General features: G+C 42.1%; 1 protein-coding gene across 1 annotated transcript in view; it reads right to left on the bottom strand.

The window, feature by feature from the left end:
• Positions 1-332: 332 nt before the first annotated feature.
• The window catches only part of tgfbr1b (transforming growth factor, beta receptor 1 b), a 57,625-nt gene continuing 32,222 nt past the window's right edge, over positions 333-25,735 (bottom strand). Inside the window, exons 3-9 of the mRNA XM_067980892.1 lie at positions 25,187-25,429; positions 22,431-22,661; positions 18,643-18,810; positions 18,132-18,288; positions 14,811-14,935; positions 14,231-14,361; positions 333-4,555 (exon numbers count right to left, since the gene is read on the bottom strand). Of these exons, the coding sequence (XP_067836993.1) occupies positions 4,430-4,555; positions 14,231-14,361; positions 14,811-14,935; positions 18,132-18,288; positions 18,643-18,810; positions 22,431-22,661; positions 25,187-25,429 (1,181 nt within the window). The 3' untranslated portion in view covers positions 333-4,429. The remainder of the gene's footprint in view (positions 4,556-14,230; positions 14,362-14,810; positions 14,936-18,131; positions 18,289-18,642; positions 18,811-22,430; positions 22,662-25,186; positions 25,430-25,735) is intronic.

Raw genomic sequence — 25,735 nt, 5'->3', positions numbered from 1 at the left:
AGTACATCTTCCCTCAAACATACCAATTTCGAGGACGAAAAACTCCCTCAAAAGCACCCATTTGTTAAGCACAGAGGAAAGCTTTTTACGTTAAAGGCTCTATATAAATTTAAGCTGCTGCACAGAGGGGGCAGGGGAAGAACTTTAGAAAATTAGTTACATCACAAAATTTTATACTGCATGTTTTTTTTTAAAAAGTGCTCATAGAATTTTTCCCACTTGGATAGGCTACCTAATGCACGGTTTGCCACTCAAAACAGACTAAAAGTGTCAAGTTATGAACTTAACATTTTTTTGGAAGGAAAAGGAGAAAACACATTTACTCATTTACATGAAGATGAACACCACTTTATTTCTCTTCTGATTTTGTCAGATGCATTGTACAATGCCAATACTTTCAGTAAGCCATTTCATTCAGTATCTAGCATCACCCATCTTCGCTGTGCATATCGTACAAAAGACTATACATGATCTTCAGAAGACTTGGAGGGAGGGGTAGTACATAATTTATGATAATGGTACTTTAGGGAGAAAGGAGGAAAATTTGTTGAATGCAGCAAATCTGTATTTACTCACTCCAGTATCTCCCCTTTTTCCATACACACTAGCTGCAAAGCTGTGCTCCTGGAGGAAAAACATTGCAAGAGCAGCGTAGATACTTCCTGGGTCAGCAATTTTATACAAATAGTAAAAAGGAATATATCTAGTATACAATAAGCTGGGCGCAATACATACACAATACACTTCAGTACCATGGACAGATACAGGATTTTTGCTTTTTTAAAAATTAATACAGCATCCATATTTTATATAAATCAACATGAGTTTGCAAACCTGCTGAGTTATTGAAACTATCAGTATATATACACAGTGAGGTAAATATAACTTGGTCATTCCGGAGGTATCTTTAATTTAAAGCAAAATTACATAAAACGTTCAACTGTAAGCTTTGATTGTAGAACAAATGTAATCCCAGATTCACAGAAGGACTGCATGGTAAAACGTAATATAAAAAAGGGACTGTCCTGAAAAGGAGCAGGTCATGGCACTCAACACAAAAAACCTCATCCAACAGCATTTCAAAATTTAACATCAACGTAACGTATGCAGCAGTATCACTTGCATATTCTTAAGAGTCGTCACGGGCAAATTCAGCATAGTAATAAGCTAGCACTTCCAATAGGCACATTTAGCATGCTACAGATCAGAGTAATTACTATGGTTTTACAGGGAGGTGCTCTTTTTGACCGCGTTCATACGTCTACCACACGAAATTCGTAATATATTAAAGATGTTTTTCTGTACTATACACTAGACCTATGACAATATGCTCAGTGATTACTTACAACAGGAATGACTGATAAGAATTCTTAAAAACAAAGCAACTACACATTTTGCCAAATGGTTTAGCAGCAGTTTTGCCACTTCATTCAAGTGCCTTCGCCACTTGCATTTATAATACTGTTTTTTAGCCAGGAAACGACACACTTTCAGGTTAAGTACATGTGAAAGAACCTGGATTTATTTGGGTTAGAAGTTAAACCCAACATTTTCTATATGGTAATTTGTCCATACCCTATTTCTACCAGGTTTGTTATTGTGCTAATTAACTTCACACTACAAATTTTATAGTGATACTAAAAAAAAGGATTTAAAAAAAGATTTCCTACATTGGGTTCTATGTTTTATTTTTAAATATATAATTATATATAAACTAAATTAAAACTAAAAGCTAGAATACCCTCTGATGAATTGTAGAGCGGATCCAATTTTTAATGCAGCAATATAAAATGCTTTACATTACTGAATCAAACATCTTTGCCAAATTCAAGGAATAATGTCACCGCACAGCTGAATTGCGATAAATGTGGGTTTTGCTAAAATCCCATCACTAACATACTGCCGTAGTTTATTTTAAAATGTGCTGAATTTTTATATTTGACTTCAAACATTTGATAAAGTAGACTCTCTAATCTCAACATCTGCAGTGTTTTCTATAAAGTCTATATGAAAGCTGTGAATTGCTGCTTAAGGGCCTTTTCACTTGGAACTAACTCAAATTCTCCTTTACAAATCATACAGATAAGGAACAGGGGTTAGCAAATTGTGTACTCCAGGAGAACCAAGCAGCAGACAGCCAGTTTGCCTCTGATTTACACATGTGCTCCACAGAACTCACTAATAGCACACAGATTAACACTGCAAGATCATAAGGCTTGTTACGGCATTTTTTGTGCAAATGAAGAGGCAGGAGCCCAGGCTGTGGATTTTGTGGAAGGTAACAGAGCGCCAATCAATACTGCAGTATAGCACCTTAAGCAAAGGCCACTGGGATTTCATAATGAGCCACAGATACAAAGCTTTAGAAATTAACAATTTAAAATAAATAGAACTGCCAGAGAAAGACATTCATCTAACATGGCCACTGTGAAAACATGCACAAATTTTACCTGAAGATCTCCCCCTCGCCGCTAACCCCACTCCCCCAAACAGCAAAATCACAAAGCCATTTCGAAAAAATGCATGGAAACTTTTGCAGGACAAAACAAAAAGCAGCAGGTCACGAGAGATATAAAGTCTAGAAAAAGATACACTGTAGTTTGTATGGATTACGATTTTGCACTGAAGGTAACTTTTGCTTACTATATGTACTACTGTTGTCCTGCAAAACTCATTGTCTTTTTGAAAGCCAAATAAAGATCCAGTCCACCCATAATAAAATTTATTTTAGTAACTAATGTTTCAATTCTAAATTCATAAAAACAAGTGCGATTTTGATCATGCCTATAAACTGAAAACAACGTAAAATATTTTCACCTTAAAGATGATCTAACAAAATACATCAAAAATTTAATGCACTGGATAAGTGTCATACAGGTCCTTAATGTTACACTACAAAGATTATGGAGACAAATGGGAAAACCTTTGCCAAGATTGGCAATGGGGAATTAAGGGATATGGAGATCAGGCAGGAAAGTGGAGCTGAGGTCAAAGATCAGCCATGATCTGACTGAATGGTGGAGCAGGCTCGAGGGGCCACGTGGCCTACTCCTGCTCCTATTTCTTATGTTCTTATTGCTCCGTGAATGCTACATACAATAAAGATCACCTTTCTGGCCACTATCAATTAGTTTAGTTTTAGTTTTGTAAACACATCACAAATCGGATTTTGTTAAAAGGCATTTGCTATTACGTATTAATGGGCAAAATACTTGCGGTGGCTTTTAAGCTAGTACGCCAAGACAGTTTTGTATTCCCTTAGCACAAACCAAATTGAGAGATTGTCATGGGGCAATTTTACAAATAAACACTTCCCATGCAGAGCCTCAGCCGCCGGAAGCCAATATTACAAAATCACAAGCATGCTCCCCGCTTCTTTAAGTTTGCCGAATGCCTGCTCCCGCCACAAAGCTACAGCCAGTGGAAGCGCATATTGGAATATTGCAACCACGTTCCCCATAATTTCCTGCTATGTGTTCCTGAAAGAGAGGGCTCCGCAGCTGGAGCACACACTGGGAAATCGGCATTTATACATATAAAAAGACAACTGCAAAGATGCTGAGTGCAAACATTATCAAGATAACACTAAAACCTGAAGTCGTACCTGTTAACTAAAATCACAAATTTATGGCCCTCATCTAATTATCTCTAATGTTGAAACCATCCATGATGCAGGTTAAGGTTTTTATAAAAGCTCTGGCACTTACGGGCCAGATGTGTGTACTGGCTTTGGAAATGGTCACACAATTACTCTCCCCTCCCCCCCAACAAAAACAAAGTAGCAACAGTGATAAAATTGTGCCTCAGTTTTGTTCCCAAATTATTTTTGTAGCCATTTCATACATGGTGGAATGACCAATTCTTCAAACCAAATACACAAGATGGAAACAGATTGCAAGGCATCAAAATTATAATCCGATAGTTGAATTTCTAAGCAGTAAAACTAGTACCCAACCCTTGGATGAAGAGTACCCTTTAATTGTGTGTAATACTGAATCTTGCACTGAAATTTAATTCATTCATGGGACCAGCCCCATTACCAGTATCTCCAATATACTAGGGCAGTGTTGGTAAAGGCTCAAGTGTTCTAGCTTTTCTACTGTTAAGACCAATAATAAAACTTTGTTTATCGAGTTAAATGTTAATTAAAAAAAAACTAAGCTACGTAATATCATGTCAATGTCCTGGGAAGGAGGTGTTCAGTGCAGAGTGGACCTCACAGCCTGCACTCAATGTCCATCAGAGCGTTTAAGCATGGTGGAAATTTCCTATGTAGTGTATAAAATGTGGTGCAGTTTCTATGGTGGTACAGGCAGTGTGATCCATCTTCTGCTCCCTCGATGAGGTAGAACAAGAATTCCTTCCAATAAAACTGCAATCCAGGTGCAGTTATCATCCTGTCAACTCGTTCTTCGGACTGTACCTGGCTCTACATTTTTATGCCTTCCTGTTGGCTGAGCTGAGACAACGTTTTCTTGATCCGCAGAGCGGTTAATCTGGCTGCTCCATTGGCGTACCAACATTCACGCATGATTTTAGCCATTACACGTAGCGCCTACATCAAACAGATTTAAGGATTAGAACATAATATTTACATTTTATAGTTACCTACTGCAGACTGCATTTAATAGTTCAACTTCTTGTAGATTTTGCTAAGATATTCCCATGAACCTGCCTGTTCATATAAATCAGATTCATAAACTATATAAGCTCTGAATTCATGAATTTTCAAGTACAGGAGCAGGATAGAGATGACTGAAGTTAAGTAAAATGTGTTCAGAAAACAGTTATGCACATCTCATTATAAATTTGAAACCTACTCTTGTAGGTCTGAAGATTCATACTGTTCAAAGCTTAGAACGCACCGTAAGATTTTACGCCATCATTAACGAAGGTTCAAAATTGTTCCCACTCACTCCATTCATGTTTCTTTTTCATCCCCTCCCCACCCCCAGTAATTTAATAGAGCTGTAAAACTGGTAACATTAGTTATAATCTCTCTCATTCTTTGAATGTAGATTGTCCTTTCATAAACAATGAGCAGGCAGTCATCCAAATGAGGCGATCTCAGGACACAGTGCCTTCAAGACTATTCTTACTACAGCCTTGGCAGCAACATGACCTTCCCCGATTCTGGATTCCTCAGTTCTTTGATGGAATCAAAGGAAGAAAGAAATCAAGGACAATTTCCACAGTGATGAAGCTGCATACACTAGTCAGAGGGTTAGGAAAGAGATTGTTTTATATATGTCAGGTGAACTGCAATTAAACTCCACATCAAAAGGAAGGCAATCTAATATTCTTTCCCCCTCAATATAATAAACTACAGCAAAAAAAGTACAAGTGGGCAACAGGTAATTAATTTTAAAAAGGTTCATTTTGAGCACGAATATGGTAAAGTGACTGCCTTGCTTTGACAAGCATGCTTAGCAGAACAGGTTAGAAAAAAAACATACTAATCTGAGTGGCCATAGCACACCTAAAATGGTAGCTTACTTACCATAAGTCAATTTTTAATCACAATCCCAAGTAGTATTCTGCTCAAGCCTACTCTCAAAAGTCCCATCAGTGTAGCCATAATCTCCACATGGTGACATCTTGATTTCCAATGTGCCAACTTAGGCAGTAGAGGCCAGACACTTCCCAGGAAAGGGTGAGCTTTTTCTTTTACCAGTCAGGCCTCTGAATTTCAACTGCCTCTCAGGCTCCTTCCTAAAGATTCCTCCCAGCCTTACTGTAACATGTTTCACTTGCCCCTCCCACTCAACATGATTCCTCTACTATTCCCCTCTCCTGCCACCAGGCTCACGTACCTCCTGATGGACCAACAGGTTCTCTTTGCTTTGACTGAGGCACCTTCCACCATGCCACCCACTGCTGGTTATCCCAAAGTTGCAGCGCTAACTGCCTCAGTCCCTCTTCCAGAAACACCCTGCTCTCGAGTAAACGCTAACCATCTCTTGTCGCCATCCCTCCCCTGATACCTTCAGTGGGGCTTCCATTATTTAGTCAACTGCCTTACATCCTAGTCCCACATAAAAGTTTGGAGACTTGAGGATCTTAGTCCCCTCTAACTCATAGCAAAAGACTCTTGTATAATAACCATCCGCTTCTCAAAACAAAGTAATTAGTCTGAAAGAAAAGAGGCATTTTCTAAGTCACAAAGTTCTGGGAAACATTAGGCGTGAATTGGCACAGAAACTGTCCCATTTTTATGCCAGATGAACCAAAGGGAACTTTACTGCAGAAAGCTTGCCAAATCTCCTGGCCAAGATTCAGAACTAGGCTGCCTTAGCTTATGGAATACTGGTCTTAAATCCCATGCTGAAACCGAAGGCTCAAGTTGGGGGGAAGGGGGGATATGGCCCACAACTAACACTCCCACCCAATATTTATTCAGATGCACAAACCAACCTGGGGGAAAACCAGTGTGAGGATTAGATAAGAGGGTGGAGCCATAAAGGCCTATATGTTGAGAGATAAATTCTCTACGAGCCAAAAAAAACTAGGGCTCTCTAACTTGTGACCAGGATACTGGTTGCTACTGGATGGTGTTTGAATAACTCGCAATTAGCCTTTCTGGAAATCAAATGGCGTCGTTGTGGAAGAATGTTAAAGTTGGGCCCTTGCAACACGAGCCCCAGGTAAGCAAAAGCTATGAACTGAAATTTATTCTGAACTGTACGCATCAGCTTTTTGATCAAAAGAGAGAAAACAGAAAGTAAAGCAATATAAACAGATCGAGCTTTGTAGGTGAATGGTGAACTCCTTTGAAAGCATGAAGGAAGCCCATACCTACTAACTGTTAAAAGTGGATGTGGCACTGAGATACATGGGTAGGTATGGCACTATTAGACAACAGGAAGCAGAAGAATTCCTTACTGTGATTGTATCAGAATGCCACAAATGCACAGAAATTCTTCACTACACTTCGGGATTGCCAGATAAAAGTAAGCATTTTTGGCATCTGGTCGAGACAATCTCTAGTGTGAAGTCAGTATAATTTTCTATAAATTTTCTTGTGAAACAGGATGGGTCAAATTTTGTCTTGAAAATAACAACCAGAAATGATCCACCTTTTCTGCTGGTCTCAAATAGTGCCAATATACAGACAGTAGAAACCACACAGTATTGCATAATGGTTGGAATTTCAACAGAACTTTCATTACTGAAGACTACACAAGTGATCAGAATATTGGATCATCAAATGCAGGGCATGGTCTTCCTCATTGTTAGAAAGAAGTGCAACCTCCACATTTAAACAGTAATTATCACCATGGATATGTGGAGAAGAAACAAGATCATCTAGTGGCATTATCCCTTTTAGGGAATACACGCATCACTAATTTGGTCATGGGCCTTGTGTTAAACAGCAGCCACTTGCTCTTCGAGCCCCAGTGTAACAATGAAAACAATGGCAGAGGACGTGAGCTGGCTGAAACTGGAATGCAGTAACCAAAACTGATCTTACATTTCCAGCAAAGGTTTGATGTTTCAAGATACATACGAATTAAGAGCAGGAGTAGGCCATTCGGTCCCTCGAGCCTGCTCTGCTATTTGATAAGATCGTGGCTGATCTGATTGTGACTTCAACCCTACTTTCCCATCTACCTACTATAACCTTTGACTCCCTTGTTAATCAGGAATCTATCTAACTCAGCCTTAAAAATATTCAATGACCCTGCTTCCACTGCTCTCTGGGGAAGGGAGTTCCAGACTCACCACCCTCAGAAAAAATTTCTCCTCATCTCAGTCTTAAATGGGAGACCCTTTATTTTTTAAACTGTGGCCCCTAGTACTAGTCTCTCCCACAAGGGGAGATCTTCTCAGCATCAACCCATTCTAGTCCCTTCAGTATCTTATGTTTCAATAAGGTCACCTCTCATTCTTTTAAACTCCAGTGTAAACAGGCCCAACCTTTCCTTAAAATAACCCCCTCATCCCAGGAATCAGTCGAGTGAACCTTCTCTGAACTGCCTCCAAAGCAATTTCTTAAAGAGACCAAAACTGCACACCATATTCTAGATGTGGTCTCACCAATGCCCTGTACAACTGTAGCAAAACATCTTTACTTTTATATTCCATTCCCCTTGCAATAAATGACAATATTCCATTTGCCTTCCTAAATCACTTGCTGTACCTGCATAATATCTTTTTGTGATTCATATACTAGGACACCCAGATCCCTCTGTACCTCAGAATTCTGCAATCTCTCTCCATTTAAATATACTGCTTTTCTATTCCTTCTGCCAAAGTGGACAAGTTCACATTTTCCCACATTATACTCCATCTGCCAAATTTTTGCCAGAATTTAATCTATCGCTATCCCTTTGCAGACTCATGTCCTCTTCACAACTTACTTTCCTACCTACCTTTGTGTCTTAAGCAAATTTAGCAACCATACATTCGGTCCCTTCATCCAAGTCATTGATATAGATTGTAAACAGTTGACGCCCAAGCACTGATCCCTGTGGCACTCCACTCGTAACATCTTGCCAACTTGAAAATGACCCATTTATGCCTACTCTGTTGCCTGTTAGCATGGATAAAGGATTGGTTAGCTAATATGTTACCCCCTATACCATGAGCTCTTATTTCGTGTCGGAGCCTTTGATGTGGCACCTTGTCAAAAGCCTTCTGGAAATTCAAGTACACCACAACAACAGGATCTCCTTTATTCACGTTGCTTGTGATTTCCTCAAAGAACTCTAATAAATGAGTCAAACACAATTTCCCTTTCACAAAGCCATGCTGACTCAGCCTGATTGCATTGAGATTTTTTAAGTGCCCTGCTATAACCTCCTTAATAATAGATTCTAGCATTTTCCCTGTGACAGATGTTAAGCTAACTGGCCTGTAGTTTCCTGCTTTTTGTCTCCCTCCTTTCTTGAAGAGGAGGAGTTACATTCGCTACTTTCCAATCTGATGGAATCTTTCAAGAATCTAGGGAATTTTGGAAAATTAATACCAATTGCATCTACTATCTCTGCAGCCACTTTTTAAGACCCTAGGATGAAGTCAGTCAGGACCTGGGGACTTGTCAGCTTTTAGTTCTAATATTTTTTTCAGAACCTTTTCCCTGGTGATTGTAAATGTTTTGTTCCTCCCTCCCTTTCACCTCTTCAGTCACAATTATTTCTGGCATGTTATTTGTATCCCCTACAGTGAAGACGGACGGAAAATATCTATTCAATATAAAATACACTTATAAATATCTACTTGCATATAAACAGATGGAATCTAAAGGCCTTCAACTGTGCCATTACATACTGCACAGAATGGCTGCAATGGACAACTCAAGGAGCAGAGGTGTTGGTCTAGTGGCTCAGATAATGGTAGCAGCCTTCACATACTGTGGCACTAACCCCTCTAGAAAGCAGTACTGAGTACCACAGTCAAGAAAGGTCGGCCACTGATAATCACCATTAAATGTCTATTGGGATTACTATTGGAGGCTAAAGTTGCACAGTGCACACAAAAAGCATGATTATTAATACTACTAGAGGTGAAGAGCCTTACTATCTAGATGTGGCAACCAAGGGGACCAACAACTAGGTACTCTTAGTACATTTGAGGGTTCAAGAATATGACAGTCAAGAGATTAGTATTTTGTAAGATGGGAAAGGGCAACTCAAATTTGGGAAGGGATGGAAAGATAGAGATCCCCCCCCCCCCCCCCAACAGGGGGCGGAGGAGAAGACAGAACTTCCTTTGCATAATTCTTCACAACTCAAATCCTCACCACCCCACCAGGAGGGTCAGGAAACTTGGTAGAGCTGTTGCTGGATAAAGGGCCTGACTGGTGGAGCAGAGCACCCCCACCCCCCCAACACAACTGCAATCTACTGGGGTGCAATTTGAATTTTATTGAAATATTTGTACAATGCTTTGTAATGCTGATGTATTCTTTTAAATTTGTTCGAGACGTGGGCACCACTGATACGGTTGCATTTGTTGCCCACCCCTAATTGCCCATAACTATTGTAGTCCTTGTGCCGACGGTGCACACGTGATGGTGTTAGGTAGGGAATGCCAGGATTTTGAGCCAGTGATGACAAAGGGACAATGATGCATGTCCAAGCCAGGATAGTTTGTGACTTGGAAGGGAACGTGCAGGTAACTTGGTGTTCGCATGATGTTGCTGCTCTGACCGTCTCATTTGTAGAGGTCACACAGCTTGGAGATACTGTCCAAAGCAAGCTTGGTGATTTGCTCTAGTGCATCCTGTAGATAGTACACACTGCAGCCACAGTACGCCAGTAAAGGAGGGGCTGAATATTGAATTCTGTCGCAAGAATACCGATCGAGCGGTCTGCTTTGTCCTGGATGGCACTGAGCTTTTTGAGTATTGCTGCAGCTGCATCCATCCAGGCAAGTGGCAAGTATTGCATCACTGTGCTGATTTGAGCCTTGTAGATGGTGGAAAGGCTTTGGGGGCTCAAGAGGTGAGCCGCCTGTCACAAAGTGTGCAGTCACTGCCCTGTCTGCAAGCTATGATGTATGGCTGGTCTAGATAAGCTTCTAGCCAATGGTGATCCTCCTCTCAGGATGTTGATAGTGGGAAATTTGCAGATAGTGGTGTGGTGGAAGTTTAGAGGGAGGTGGTTAGGCCCTCTTGTCGGAGATGAGCATTTTCTGAACATATGTCAGCCCAAACCTAGAAGTTGTCCAGGTCCAGCTGCAGGCTGGTTTGAATAACTTCATTATCACAAATTGTGAAAGAGTTGGACACTGTAGAACTGTCAGTGAAAAGCTCAATCCCTAATCTTATAATAGAGGAAAAATGATTGATGAAACAGCTGAAGATGACTGGATCAAGGATACTGATTTGAGGAAATTTGGCAGCAATGGCCTGGGATTATCATGAATGACCTCCAATGACCATCTCCCTGTGCATCAGGTATGACTCCACTGGAGAGTTTTCTCAACCGCATTAATCTCAGCTTTGCTAAAGCTCCTTGGTGCCACACTCAAAGACTGCCTTGGTGTCAAGAGCAGCTACTCTCATCCTCTCCTCTGGCATTTAGCTCTTGCATTCATGTCTGGATTCATGAGGTCGGAGCCAAGCGATTCTGGTGGAGCCTGAAATGAGCGTTGGTGAGCAGGTCATTAGTGAGTAGGTGTTGCTTGATGGTTGTGAGAATGCAGATAGGTTGGTAATTGGCTGGGAAAGACTCGCCCTGTTTTTTGGGAATTAGACATACATGGGCAATTTTCCACATTGTCAGGTGGATGCCAGTGTTATAACTGCATTGGAACATTGTGGCTAGAGGAACAGCTTGTTCTGGTGCACAAAACTACAGTCAGCTTGTTAGCAGGGCCCATAACCTTCACTGTATCCAGTTTACTCAGATGCTTCCTAACGTCACGTTGATGAACTAAATTGCCTGGACACTGGCATCTGTGGTGTGGGACCTTGGCAAGAGGCACAGTAGGATTATCTTCTTGGTACTTTTGACTGAAGACACTTGCAAACACTCAAATTGTGCTTGTGTTTGGGTGCTGGGGTCTGCTAAAGTTTAGGATGATATTTTTTTATAGGGCTTCCTCCTCCCGTTAGTAGCCTGATTGCCCACCACCATTCTCGACTGGATGTGTTGGACCGAGCGCTATACATGCTTCTTTTGGAGTTTAGCATGCAAGATTATGCCCCCTTGTGCTGGACTCCGGAATGCTTTTGTAGTTCTCTCTCAAAATCAAAATTGTATTAATTAAAAAAAAACTTGAGACTAGCTGCTTTTGGACAATAATATTGCGGCTGCAGGGTGGCATTAAAAGTGATCTATAACCCAGGTGATCTCAAGGAAGAGTTGTCCTACACTGATGCATCAGTTGTACTTAATGTGGGATTGCAATATATGGAACAGCAAACTGTGGTACCATGCTCAACCCGTGACAGGTTCACAACAATACCAAAAGCAGCTATTGTCATTTTGCCAACTATTCAATTTTTCTCCGAACACTGATACTGTAATTTGTAAACCAAGTATTTATTCTGAATAATTAAATTAAAAACTTTATCAACTAGCTTGTACGTAGCAATCAGTACTTCAAGTAATACATAAAACACTGTACTGCTTAAAGAGTTTAGCAGAGTTATTTTAAAACAAAAAGAAAAAAAAATGAAAAAGCAAAACATTTAAAAGCAGAGTTAGTGAATAGTCTCATACTACCTTGCTTTAGAAAAAATTAGTTCAAGCAACTTAAGATCACATACCTAAGGTTTAAAGAGCCCTGGCACAGCTTGCTCAGAATAAGATTCAAATCCCAACCAAGAATTAACTGTCATACAAAAGGCTAGGTTCTCTAGGCAACTTTCATAAATCTGGATACCATTAGACGTTCCCCCAGTGCCGGTTTTCAAGCATCAATGATAAGCAGAAATAAGAGCAACATGAACTTTCAATGACCTAAAAGACAGTTCTAGTAGGGTAGAGAAAAAATGCTGGTACACTGCAATAGAGTAGTAATTATGTTATTTGCACTACCGGGGAAGTCTTTACGATTTAGCATAATGCTTTAGATTTGAGGTTTTTCTCAACAAAACAAAAGTTATAATACAAATCACTGAAAAGCTGACCATCTCAGAGTTGTCTGCCCTCACTTAATTGCTCCGGACCTGCTTTGAAGAACAAATAAACTTGAAGCTCAAATCTGTTCAAGTGTCTAAACTTCGCCCCCTGCCCCCCCCCCCCCCACCCCACACTACATTGTCTAAGCTCCAATGGGTACCCCATCCTGCAAGAGAAGCACTGGTCACTAGAGAGCAGGAAATGGGGAAAGTGAATGAAGCCACATAATATTTGGCTCAAGACCACCATTTTGACATCATAAACTTCTCCTGATTTTATTGGCCAATCTAAGGCTGGTCCCAGATTTTACAAGGGCTAACTTTACAAAAATTGCTGAAGATCTGGCAAAAGTTGACTGGGCAACCCTACTAGGTAGACAATCAAGTAATGAGGACAAATGGGCTCGATTTAAAACCACTCAAACAGAATGAAGTCACGTAAATCCCAATGGTTAAAAGAAGGGCACATGGCAAAACCAAACCATTGTGGTTGACAAGGAATGTGCAGAGGCAAATCAGATTGAAACAGCAGGCATTCTAGACACTTAAGGAATTTAGCTTGCAAGAGAACAGGGTAAAGTATCGCATGCAATTGAGGGAGACAAAAGCCACAAGAGTAGCTAAGCGATCTCTGGAAAAGATGGTGCGTAGTAGCAAAAGCTTTTTTAGCTATGTCAGAAGGCCATATAGGGCCACTAAAGGATACTGTAGGGCACATTCAAACTGATCCTCAGGTTACGGCAGTGCTGCTAAATGATCATTTCACATCAGTCTACACTCCTGTAGATGATGCTTATATGTTCCAGATGGGGTTGCTCTGTATTGAATAGCACCAACATTAAAATAGATAATAATGTCATCTTGGGTAGATCCGGAAAGCTCAAAATTGATAGTACTCCAGGTCCAGATAACACCCATCTATGGGTGATTAAAGAGATGGGACAGGGGCTCCGTGAGCCCCTTACCCGTATCCAACAATTCAATAGAGTCAGGGATAGTTCCCTTAAACTGGCAGTTAGCTCATTCAAAAAGGGATAAATCAGGCCGATCAGTCTGACATCCATTATTGGGAAGATAACAGAAGGGATCATAAGAGATGCCCTTTATGATCACTGGGAAAGGGGCAATTAGAAATACACAACACAGCTTCTGGAAAAATAGGCAGTGCCGTACCGTACAAATTTGATAGTTTTTTTGAGGAAATCACTAGGTTAATGGATGAGGGAAATACGGTACACATTATCTACCTGGACTGTCAGAAAGCCTCTGATAACATACCTCACACTAGGTTACTTCACAAGATAGAATTGTGTGGTATCAATAGGAATTTGATACTCTGGATTAGGAATTGGCTCCAATCCCACAGCCAAAAATTAACAGATGTGGTTCAGCCTGGAGACATGTTACTCGTGGTGTCCCCCAGGGATCGGTCCTTGGCTCGCTACTGTTCACTGTCTTTATTAATGACCTGGACAGTGGTGTTGCAAGTATGGTCAGTAAATTTGCAGATGATACCAAAATCTGTACAAAGACAGTAGAGGAGTACCATCAAATGCAAAAAGATTTAGATTGCTAGGGGAGTGGGCCATACAATGGCAAATAATTTAGATAAATATAGTGTCATGCATGTTGGTAGGGCCAACACAGAAAACACATTACCTCACAACTTTGCCACCGGTTAGGAATGTTTGGCCTTAGCTTCTGCTCACACACCACTTTCCTCATTTCCTCAATCGAAGGGTCCGATGGTACTAGGTCATAGTAAGGCAGCTGATAGTCTTCATGAATACCTAAATCATCAGATTAAATGCAATTCATTGGACTATGTTATTTTTTTTTTTAAAAGACACACTTTCTGTTCATATTCCACAAGTGAAAAATTACTACAAATAAGGAAATGACAAACAGGGAAATCTGGGACATTAAATGCATATTGGAGACTGTCCTGAACTTTTTCATTCTCATTTAGCCTTGCCAAAGACACTACACGATCATTCAACACTCACCAGGAAAATAGAATGCCAAGCCCATAGCATAATTTTCCATTGTAAGATTCCATTTTTTGCTTATCAAGGTGAGGAATGCTAATGTCTGGAAAGAGAGCATCTCATTTCAGTTACCCAGTGTCAGCATCCGGGCACGGTGAGATGCAGAGTAAAGCTCCCTCTACCCCAATTCCCATTTCACAACCCAGATTGGGGTAGTGATTTCATGAAAACGTCTGAACGATTTTACTTACCACCCACTGAACATCTCCGTGCAATTTCCCAGAACACCAAGCCCATGGCATAGATATCTGCTCTTTTAAAAGACTCAAAATGTTTCATGTTTATGGAATCATCAAGGACTTCTGGAGCCATGTATCTGGTAGAAAAAAATTAGAAAAAGTCTTGAGCGCTATTGGAAAACACTACTGTAAACGTATCTTGAATAAAGATCAGTTTTTAAAACAAAGTCAAGCAGTTGATACAGTTCTTGTGGAATTCAATGCCAGTGGTTACTTTGTAAGATGTACTATAAAATTTGATGGGTGGACCACATTTTGATGCAAAGATGCTGATGTAGGGGAGGGAAATCACTAGCATCATCATGGAACAAGCAGGGATGGGGGCAATAGTGTTGAGAAAAGGCATGGGGTAGACAGGGAATTCTATTAAAAGGGATAGATATCATTTTCTGTAGCTATGGCTAGGAGACCTAAATAATCTATTGTCTCCTAGGTGCCAGGGTAAGGGAAATAACGGAATGAGTAGAGAAGATTTGGGAAAAGGACAGGAGCTTGAATTTGTGGCTCACGCTAGAACCAATTACAAAGAGAAGAGCAGGATGTTGGTCTTGCAAGGAAGTTTGGAGTTTGATTATAAAGTAGGACTTCAACTGTAGCAATCTCATCATTACTTCCAGCTGCCAGGTGCTAGGTCAGTCAGGGAGAAATTGATTACACATCCCAACACATCACTTCACTGATCCTGTCCTTAGGAGTGTTGGATTTGATTGTCGGTAACGAAACAGGACAAGTAAGTGACCTGAATGCAGGAGAACACTTGGGAAACAGAGACCATAACCTAATTAGTTCACATCGAAAATAAAAAAGAATCAAAGATAAGGGCACTGGACTGGAAAATAGCTAATTTCAGTGGGATGAAAGGAGACCCAGATTAACTGGTTGTAAAGGATAGCAAGTCAAACAACCGATCAGCAGTGGGAGATGTTTAAATAAGAAATGGTAAGATATAGATTAAATACATAACAACCAGGAACAAAGGGGTGCGTCAAAGCATGGGGTTCCTCCTCCAGAGTTTAGAACAATATGAAGCTTTATATAAAAAAAAGCAAATGACGCATACAGAAAGTGGGGGGTGGGAAAGAGGCAAACAGAAAGTGGGGGGTGGGAGAGAAGAGGCAAACAGAAAGTGGGGGGTGGGGGGGGGGGGGGGGGAGAGAAGAGGCAAACAGAAAGTGGGGGGTGGGGGGGGGGGGGAGAAGAGAAGAGAAGAGGCAAACAGAAAGTGGGGGGGGGGGGGAGAAGAGGCAAACAGAAAGTGGGGGGGGGGGGGGAGAAGAGGCAAACAGAAAGTGGGGGGTGGGGGGGGGGGGAGGAGAAGAGGCAAACAGAAAGTGGGGGGTGGGGGGTGGGGGGGGGAGAAGAGGCAAACAAAGTGGTGGGGGGGGGGGGGGGAGAGAAGAGGCAAACAGAAAGTGGTGGGTGGGGGGGGGGGGGGGGGAAGAGGCAAACAGAAAGTGGTGGGTGGGGGGGGGAGAAGAGGCAAACAGAAAGTGGGGGGTGGGGGGGGGGAGAAGAGGCAAACAGAAAGTGGGGGGGGGGGGGGAGAAGAGGCAAACAGAAAGTGGGGGGGGGGGGGAGAAGAGGCAAACAGAAAGTGGGGGGGGGGGGAGAAGAGGCAAACAGAAAGTGGGGGGGGGAGAAGAGGCAAACAGAAAGTGGAGGGGGGGGGAGAAGAGGCAAACAGAAAGTGGGGGGGGGGGGGAGAAGAGGCAAACAGAAAGTGGGGGGGGGGGGGAGAAGAGGCAAACAGAAAGTGGGGGGGGGGGGAGAAGAGGCAAACAGAAAGTGGGGGGGGGGGGAGAAGAGGCAAACAGAAAGTGGGGGGGGGGGGGGGGGAGAAGAGGCAAACAGAAAGTGGGGGGGGGGGAGAAGAGGCAAACAGAAAGTGGGGGGGGGAGAAGAGGCAAACAGAAAGTGGGGGGGGGGGGGGGAGAAGAGGCAAACAGAAAGTGGGGGGTGGGGGGGGAGAAGAGGCAAACAGAAAGTGGGGGGTTGGGGGGGGGAGAAGAGGCAAACAGAAAGTGGGGGGTTGGGGGGGGAGAAGAGGCAAACAGAAAGTGGGGGGTTGGGGGGGGAGAAGAGGCAAACAGAAAGTGGGGGGTTGGGGGGGGAGAAGAGGCAAACAGAAAGTGGGGGGTTGGGGGGGGAGAAGAGGCAAACAGAAAGTGGGGGGTTGGGGGGGGAGAAGAGGCAAACAGAAAGTGGGGGGTTGGGGGGGGGAGAAGAGGCAAACAGAAAGTGGGGGGTGGGGGGGGAGAAGAGGCAAACAGAAAGTGGGGGGTGGGGGGGGAGGAGAGGCAAACAGAAAGTGGGGGGTGGGGGGGGAGGAGAGGCAAACAGAAAGTGGGGGGTGGGGGGGGGAGGAGAGGCAAACAGAAAGTGGGGGGTGGGGGGGGGAGAAGAGGCAAACAGAAAGTGGGGGGTTGGGGGGGGGGGGAGAAGAGGCAAACAGAAAGTGGGGGGTTGGGGGGGGGGGGGAGAAGAGGCAAACAGAAAGTGGGGGGTTGGGGGGAGAAGAGGCAAACAGAAAGTGGGGGGTGGGGGGGAGAAGAGGCAAACAGAAAGTGGGGGGTGGGGGGGGGGGGGGAGAAGAGGCAAACAGAAAGTGTGGGGGGGGGGGGGGAGAAGAGGCAAACAGAAAGTGGGGGGGGGGGGAGAGAAGAGGCAAACAGAAAGTGGGGGGGGGGGGGGGAGAGAAGAGGCAAACAAAAAGTGGGGGGGGGGGGGGAGAGAAGAGGCAAACAAAAAGTGGGGGGGGGGGGAAGAGAAGAGGCAAACAAAACGTGGGGGGGGGGGGGGAGAAGAGGCAAACAGAAAGTGGGGGGGGGGGGGGAGAAGAGGCAAACAGAAAGTGGGGGGGGGGCGGGGGGGAGAAGAGGCAAACAGAAAGTGGGGGGGGGGCGGGGGGGAGAAGAGGCAAACAGAAAGTGGGGGGGGCGGGGGGGAGAAGAGGCAAACAGAAAGTGGGGGGGGCGGGGGGGAGAAGAGGCAAACAGAAAGTGGGGGGGGCGGGGGGGGAGTAGAGGCAAACAGAAAGTGGGGGGTGGGGGGAGGGGGGAGAAGAGGCAAACAGAAAGTGGGGGGTGGGGGAGAGAAGAGGCAAACAGAAAGTGGTGGGTGGGGGGAGGGGGGAGAAGAGGCATACAGAAAGTGGGGGTGGGGGTGGGGAAGAGAGAGAGGAGAGAGAAGAGGCATACAGAGGTTTGATGCTTATGATTATTTCATAAATTCAAGCATACAGAATATAGGTGAGTGCATATATACATGCTTTACCTTTTTGTTCCCACTCTGTGATTTGGAGCAATATCAATCGTATCTGTAGCTGAATCGTGTCTTACTGCCAATCCTAAGTCTGCAATGCAGCAAGTTCCATTCTTCTTTACTAGAATGTTTTTTGATTTCAGGTCTCTGTGAGCAATGGCAGGTTTTCCTGTGGAAAGGAGTGGTTTTTACATTAGAATGCAGAGTTGAATACACCTGCAAGCTTCTTCTGGGAATTGGACTACTTCTACACAGACACTGATTAAATATTCACCAGAGGACTCCTGCTGCACCAGTCATGCATATTTACAAAAGCAACTTTCCATGCATTATGGATTTAATCCTTTTATTCAACAGTTGCAATTCTGGTAGTATTTCCAAATATACAAAATAACTGTTGATGTCCTTTTTTAAAAAAAACTTAATTTTTTCTACTTGTGCTTTTATGACAGAAAGGAATATTTGATCTCCGAAATCCGGGTATGGCAGAACATTTGTAACAAATTCAAGTTCACATCCTCACCTTGTGTACCAACAATCTCCATATGCAAGTGTGCAAGTCCACTGGCTGTGGAAAGTGCTAGTTTAATCATCCCTTCCACAGTAACTGTATATCTGTTCAAGTAGTCAAACAGGGAACCATGTTCATGATAATCTGATACCAGCCACAGCTGTGTCCAGGTCCCATTGTCTGAAGACAGGAGGAGAAAAAGTTAACATATCTAAACACAGCAACAGCAGGGTACTGGTCTGTGTAAACAGGCAGAATTTAATTTAAACACCTGAATTATGCAAAACGTGCACTTAAACTGGTTTATACAGGACTAAAACATTTCATAAAGCTAAGCACAGGTAAAGAAAGCAATTCAGCTTACTCTTCCATAAAAGAATATAATGCCCCTCATAACTTCATCCAACAGTCCTGAATGGTTCCAGAGTGTTTGCCTCCACTATGCAGCTATTGGCCATTCTTTGCATAAAGTAGTTCCTGACAACAGTTCTTAGCTTGCTGTTTACCAATTTATAACCACGTCCCCTAGTTCTAGTCAGGTTTGCATTTAAAACAGTTCTCCACATTTATCTTTTTTCATTCTACTTACTATTTTATATATTTTTTTTAATTAAAAAAAGGTTTCCCCCTTAGTTGTTTCCTTTTAAGGCTCAAGAGCTTTTCAAGCCTGTCCTCATAAGCAGCCTCTAAGGGTCTCTTAGCCCTTCCCATTACCTCCAGAACTTTGTTATTTCCCTTGTCTTTTGGTGACTAGAACTGAAATGGTACTCACGGCATGGCCGAACCGGAGCACGATACAGCTTCAGCATGACTGCCTTAGACCAGCAATCTACTAATTTAAGTCAATACAACACAACATTCGGCTTGTTTTACTGATGGCTGCACTGCAATGATTGGACGCGATAGTGTGAATGAATACCACTAGGTCTCTTTCAATCTTTAGTCAGTTCAACACCACTCATTAAGTGAGCTTCACATTCTTCCAATGTTTAATACCTTGCCATTGTTCTGCCCATCTAATTTGATTAAGTCCTTCTGTAGCATATTGACTGCCTCATTAAACTCTATTTTGACAAATCGCCCCCTCCTTTAATATCACCCGCAAAATTTACACCAAATAGCATTTAGTTTGAGTCTAGGCCATTTCTGCAGATTAGGAACTATAGGGACTGAATCCCTAGACTCTTCACTCAGTACATTTCTCCAGACTATAGTCACTCTCCTAACTAGTACCCACTGCTTTTCCTCTTAGTGAATTCATTAACCCCATAGATACCTACTTCCAAACTTTCTGTATTAACACCTTCATATGGAACTTTTAATCAAAAACGTTCTGAAAGTCTAGATCCATTACGTTAGAGCTATCCACAATCAACTTCGCAAGTCAAAAAAAAAATTGGGTCAGGCAGGAACTCCCACTTCTGAAACCGTGCTAGGTTATTTTCATACAGGTAATCCGCAAGTTTGCTCCTGATGGTCAATGCTAATCTTTTGCCAGTTATCAATGGAAGAGTTTGTTGTTATGCAGATTTGCTTTGATGCTTTTTTTTTTGAAGATATGTATCCCACTGGCTTATTTCCAATCAAGGGGGGCCTCCCCCGTGTGCACTGGCTGCCTTCTGGTGACACTCAGCTTTCTGTAGTTTTCATCCCCAATCTCATTTAGCACCCGTAGGTGTATACCATCCAACCATCTGAATTATTTTTATTTTCAGCCTGCCTAGGACCTCCATCAGTGATGTTGAAATTGCTATGTTTAATTATAGAACTTTCTATTATGGATGGCATGTAATTAGTGCCTTCACTAGAGAAGACATCAAAGTAGCAGCCATAGTACAGTAACTAATTTTAGTTCAGCCTCAGTTTCAACTCTATTGTATCCTTAAAAGATCAGTTCTTCTCCCATAACCCTCTATTAGAATTTCTTACTGTTGCACTGTGCACATTTCTATTTGACTTATTTTTTGAATGTTCTTGTTTTTCTCTCAATGATTTTCCTCACCTTTCCTCCTACAGACTTTGTATAGTTTCATTTAATTTATTTTACTTTGAATCTAATTTGTGTGCAGCATTCAAAGTTATAAGCAAATGTAGAGTACAGTTAAGTCTACAAAGTTTAATGAGTGCATGATACAGGTTTTGAGCTCTTGGGGGAATAAATCTAATTTAGATAATCTGGTCAGACACAAGGTTCGAGCCTGTCTAAAACAACCCAAGCTGTGTCTGCTAATTTGGTCTAATCAGCACAATTTGTGGAGACCAAATCTTTATAATCAAGGCTACAGGTTTACAGCAATTGAACAAGTCAAATTCTGTGGGATTCAAGGACTTTTACTATTGCGTTTGGGATCATATTCCATATTTCCGCCTGTTTACAAAAAGAGCTACTGGTTTACGATGACTAAATGAGTCAGTTTCCGTTTTTATTACATAGGATTCCAGAATTTTTACCCAATATTTGGGAATTGTATTTTTCGATTCCATTTTCTTTTCCCTCAAAGACCAACTCAGCTGCTGATCATTATGATGTTATAATAAATAGCAAAAGGGGGAAAAGCCCAAATGCTACAATCTACTGTCCTTTGTATAATGATTCAAAAAACACAAGAGCAGACAAACACAAGTATGGACATTTGAAAAATTTGAAATGATCATGGTTCTTTACTATAGGCTAAACATACAAGGCTTTAAAATATCTATGTTCCTGTCCCAGCTTTCCATTTACAGTAAATGTTTCCTCTTATTAGAATTATACTCCTAGATTCAGAACGTTATAAAGTTAGTTTATGGGTTTTTTTGGACTGGGAGGGAGAGGGGGCAAAACAGATATGAGTCGTACCAAAATTTGCAAAAGATAAATTAGGTCAAATTGTCATATATCCTTAAAAGGAGAAATTATTCCACATAATGAATCTCTCAACATATGGGCCTGCCCGCAGCTCTAGAATAAAAATTTTGAATTTGACTTTAATATAATGTGTACTAAATAAAACCTCGATAGATCAAAAAAAATTGTCACTGCACTCACTTGCTCTTGGCCCAGTCCAACTCTAATAGGACGCCACTGAATGTTGGGATGCATAGCAAGGGGTATAACATAAATCCAAAGAGGTCACTTTAAAACTGTATTTGGTGAGACCACATCTGGAGTATTGCGTGCAGTTTTGGTCTCCCTATTTCAAAAAGGATATTCAGTTATTTGAGGGGGTACAGAGAAGGGGAACATGATTGATCCCACAACTTAAGGGAATGATGTATGAGGAATGACTGACAAAAGAGGAAAATGGAAACTGCAGGAGGAGCTTTATATTTTAATATAAGGGTAGTATGTGGAACAAATTACTGGCACAGGTAGTGGAACAAGGAACCTTAATGGGTTTCAAGAAGGAATTAGACAGGTTCCCATCAACAAATGGGGTTCAGGGTTATTAGAAATTCACCAAGGGAATACTGTGGATAGGTGGGCGAGATGGACCAAAGGCCTAAAACTGTTGCTGTTACCTGCGCTGCATTTAAAACTAGCACAACTCTCCTGTTATGAATTCTGTGCTGGCTCTCATTACTCCCCAGCGCTGTTTGAGCACCCTCTTTCTCCTGACTCCCAATTAGAGCAAAATCAGGAGTAGGAATAGTTAGCACTGGATTCACCTATTATCAAATTAAAATACAAACTATCTCAAGTTACTGACATGATCTTCCACAGAAGAGTAAACCACCACAGCTACTGAAAAATTATGGGTAATGTACTAGCTTAGTAACTCAGTGCAGACACGGCAAATTAAAATAAAGTAGTTTGTCACCTTTGTTATCTGCTGCAATAAACCCAAGAATATTTTCATGGCGCAACATCACAGTCTGGTAAATTTCCGCTTCACGAAACCATGACCTTTCTTCACGAGAAGAGAAAATCTTTACTGCAACTTCTTCGCCCCGCCACTTCCCCCGCCAGACTTCTCCAAACCGACCTTTACCTATACTTTCTTGCAGTACAATTGTTCTTGCAATTGTCCTTTGCACAAGTAAAGGCAGTCCTGAAATATTAAGCAGAATAATCTGTTAGCAATTAGGGTACAAGACAATAGGCTGAACAACTTTCGCATCCAAACCTTCAATTTGTTTTTTTCAAACTAGATCAGTAACAATGGACTAAAAACACATCCCTTATTCCTTAACAGTTCAACTAACTTTGATGCAATGGGATCAATGTTACCTAGTTAAGTTTTCAGCATTAAATTAAAATATGAAACAAATGCTGTAGCTCATCAAAATATACTGCACACCTACAGGTGTTGTACATTTAGTTTAATTTAATAAAGTACTTAAAAGCTTACGTTCAAAACATGCAGTATTTAGAGGATTACTGAATTATTAGTTGTACTATTTTGCAATATTCACCTCCCACCAATATGGTTCCTTGCCCTGTTAAAATGAATGAGAGTTTGCATTTCAATCAATGGACGCAGATACCTTTAGCAACACTGAGGTGACAAAAGTATCAGTTCTCTCCTACCCATAATCGTGGCCACCCCTTGATCTCACCATCTCCTTGGCCTATCTACTCCCATAGTCTTGATTACTGATAAAGCCATCTCTGACCACATTGCTCTATCCTTCACCACCCAAATCTTCATCCAACCTAGGGAAAAAGAAATCGCGTTGCTAACAACTGCATTTTCAAATTCCCAACAGTCCAGCTTTTGGACTTCCATTCGCCACCATACTTCGCCAACTGTTGACTTGCTCAATCACTCCCTCACCTCCATCCTTGACACCCTTGTCCCTAGTAAAACCTTCAATATCTCTCATCCTGATCGTTCCCCCGGCTCTCGCCCCCATTTTCATTCCCTTAAGTCCAAGGTGCATGAACCTGAACATTTCCAGTGCACAACTGGTTTAGTCATTCATCACCAGATCTGGCAAGACCACATTAAGCCCTACCAGGTAGGGAAACCCAGGAAATCAAATCTGAGCAGAGTTCCAATCATTGAAAAGAGTACAGTAAAAACACAGAACAAGATGGGTTGGGACAATGTGCTCTGTTCAGGTAGCTTAAACTTTTAGATGCGAGATCAGCTTACGCATGCACTCTGATTACACCCATATCTACCCCTGTGTTGTCAGACTGCTCATCTGACATCCAGTCTTGGATGAGCCTTCAGTTCCTGCCACAAACTTTGTACCCTCCTCACCGACTCCATCTCCCTTCGTCATTTTCAGTCTAAAGCAGACTGTTCACAACCTCTCCCATTCGGCCCAGAGCTGAACCCCATGGCCTCAATTACAAATACTGCCAACTTCCACCTCTACAACCACCTGCCTTTGCCCTACCAGACTATCTACCACAAACTCTCATCCATGTCTTTGTCACCTCCAGACTCAACTACTCCAATGCTCTCCTGGCCAGTATTCCACCCTCCCTAAACTTCAGCTCATCCAAAACTCTGCTGTCTGCATCCTTCCTGCACCAAGTCCCCCTCACCTATCGCATGTCATTGCTGGCCTAAATTGGCTCCTATTCAACGCCTCAAATTTATAATTGTCATCCTTGTGTTTAAAACCTTCCATAGCCTCATTCCTCCCGATCTCTCTAACCTCCTCCAGCGCTACCAACCTCCCCCGAAATCTCCACTCCTCTCACTCCAAGCTCTTTTGCATTCCTCTACTCCCTTCACTCCGCCATTAATGGTTGTGCCCTCAGCCACCTAGGTCAAACTCTGAAAATCCCGCATTAAACCCCCGCGCCTCTCCACCTCCTCAGACCCACTTCAAACCCATCTCTAACAAGCTTTTAGTCACCCCTCCTAATATCTCTTCCTTTGCGTCCAAAGTGCCTCGGGTCATTTTTCTACATAATAGGTGATATACAAATGCATGTTGTTGTTGTGGTTGCTGACCTCTTATCCTACGTGAAGGGCTCTTGGGTCCAAGTGTGAAGCAGTCTCTGCTGCACCTTGCTGACGTTGAGATCCCAAGCCAGCACTGCACTGATAAGTATTGCTTGTTTGTGGGACCAACTTAGCTTAGAGAACTTTTGAGTAAAAGGTGAGAAAAAGAACCTCAGCTAGGGAAGTTTTGAATGCCTGGTACTGCCGTTTGTCACCAGTTCGGCCATTCTGTTCCCATTTCCACAACTAGATGCTGACAAAGCTAACTCATCAAAAACTGCACTTCACCTCAAATACATGGCAGGACTTACCATTTCAAAAACAATACTTTGAGGTAAAAAGATCACCAAAATTGCAGGATTGTAGTGTAAAAACAATGCCAATTCAAGACATTTCACAACATGTAAATGTACAATAACAAATTGGGGGAAAAAAACAAAAATCAGGAAATGCTGGAAACACACAGATGAGTCAGCAACTAGAGTCATTCAAAGACAAATGGCAGGTTAACTGTTCAGTTCTAATGAAGGATTACACCCACCACGTTGACCTCTCATGTCTCTTTACAAATGCTTATTAACCTGGTGTATTTCCAGCATTTTCTATTACTTCAGATTTCTACCATTTTCATTTTCCCCCCTCTTATTTGTAATATAAAATTGCAGCTTTACCTGAACCAGATCCTGAGGTGGTCATGTCATAAATTAAATCTTTGAGAGTGGTACCCTCGGAAATGAAAGGATGATCTAAGGAGGGATCTTCTTCATTAGGGACACGGTGATGAATAACGGCGCGATTATGAAAGAAATAGAAGGTCATCATCAGTAAAATGCAAACCACACAAACTGGTCCAGCGATGACTGCTGCTAATTCCACGGGCCCCAAATTTATCCAAGGAGGCTCTGCTGGAGTCACTAGGAATAATGCAAAAGCAGAATTGCAAAGTTAAAGGGCCAGAACTATGCTAGATTTTTACACTTTATAGAAATCATTTTTTCCTTCCAATTATAATACCCAAGTATATTCCTTTGCTAAACACAGCATGAAATCACCTGATTTTACATTACCTCACAACGAATAGCATTTTGCTGCACTGCAACTTCTCAATAGTGGGGGCCAACTGGAATTCACTATGAAAAACTGCATTAATATCATGCTGCAATCTTGAAGCAGACCCTCAGCTACAGCGCTCTCAGAGCTACTGTAAATTGTAAATCAAA

This window comes from Heptranchias perlo, chromosome 3 (assembly GCF_035084215.1).
Source record: "Heptranchias perlo isolate sHepPer1 chromosome 3, sHepPer1.hap1, whole genome shotgun sequence".
In the NCBI taxonomy this organism is placed as follows: domain Eukaryota; kingdom Metazoa; phylum Chordata; class Chondrichthyes; order Hexanchiformes; family Hexanchidae; genus Heptranchias; species Heptranchias perlo.
Note: the sequence above shows the minus strand (reverse complement) of the source record. Positions and strands in the feature narration are given on the sequence as shown.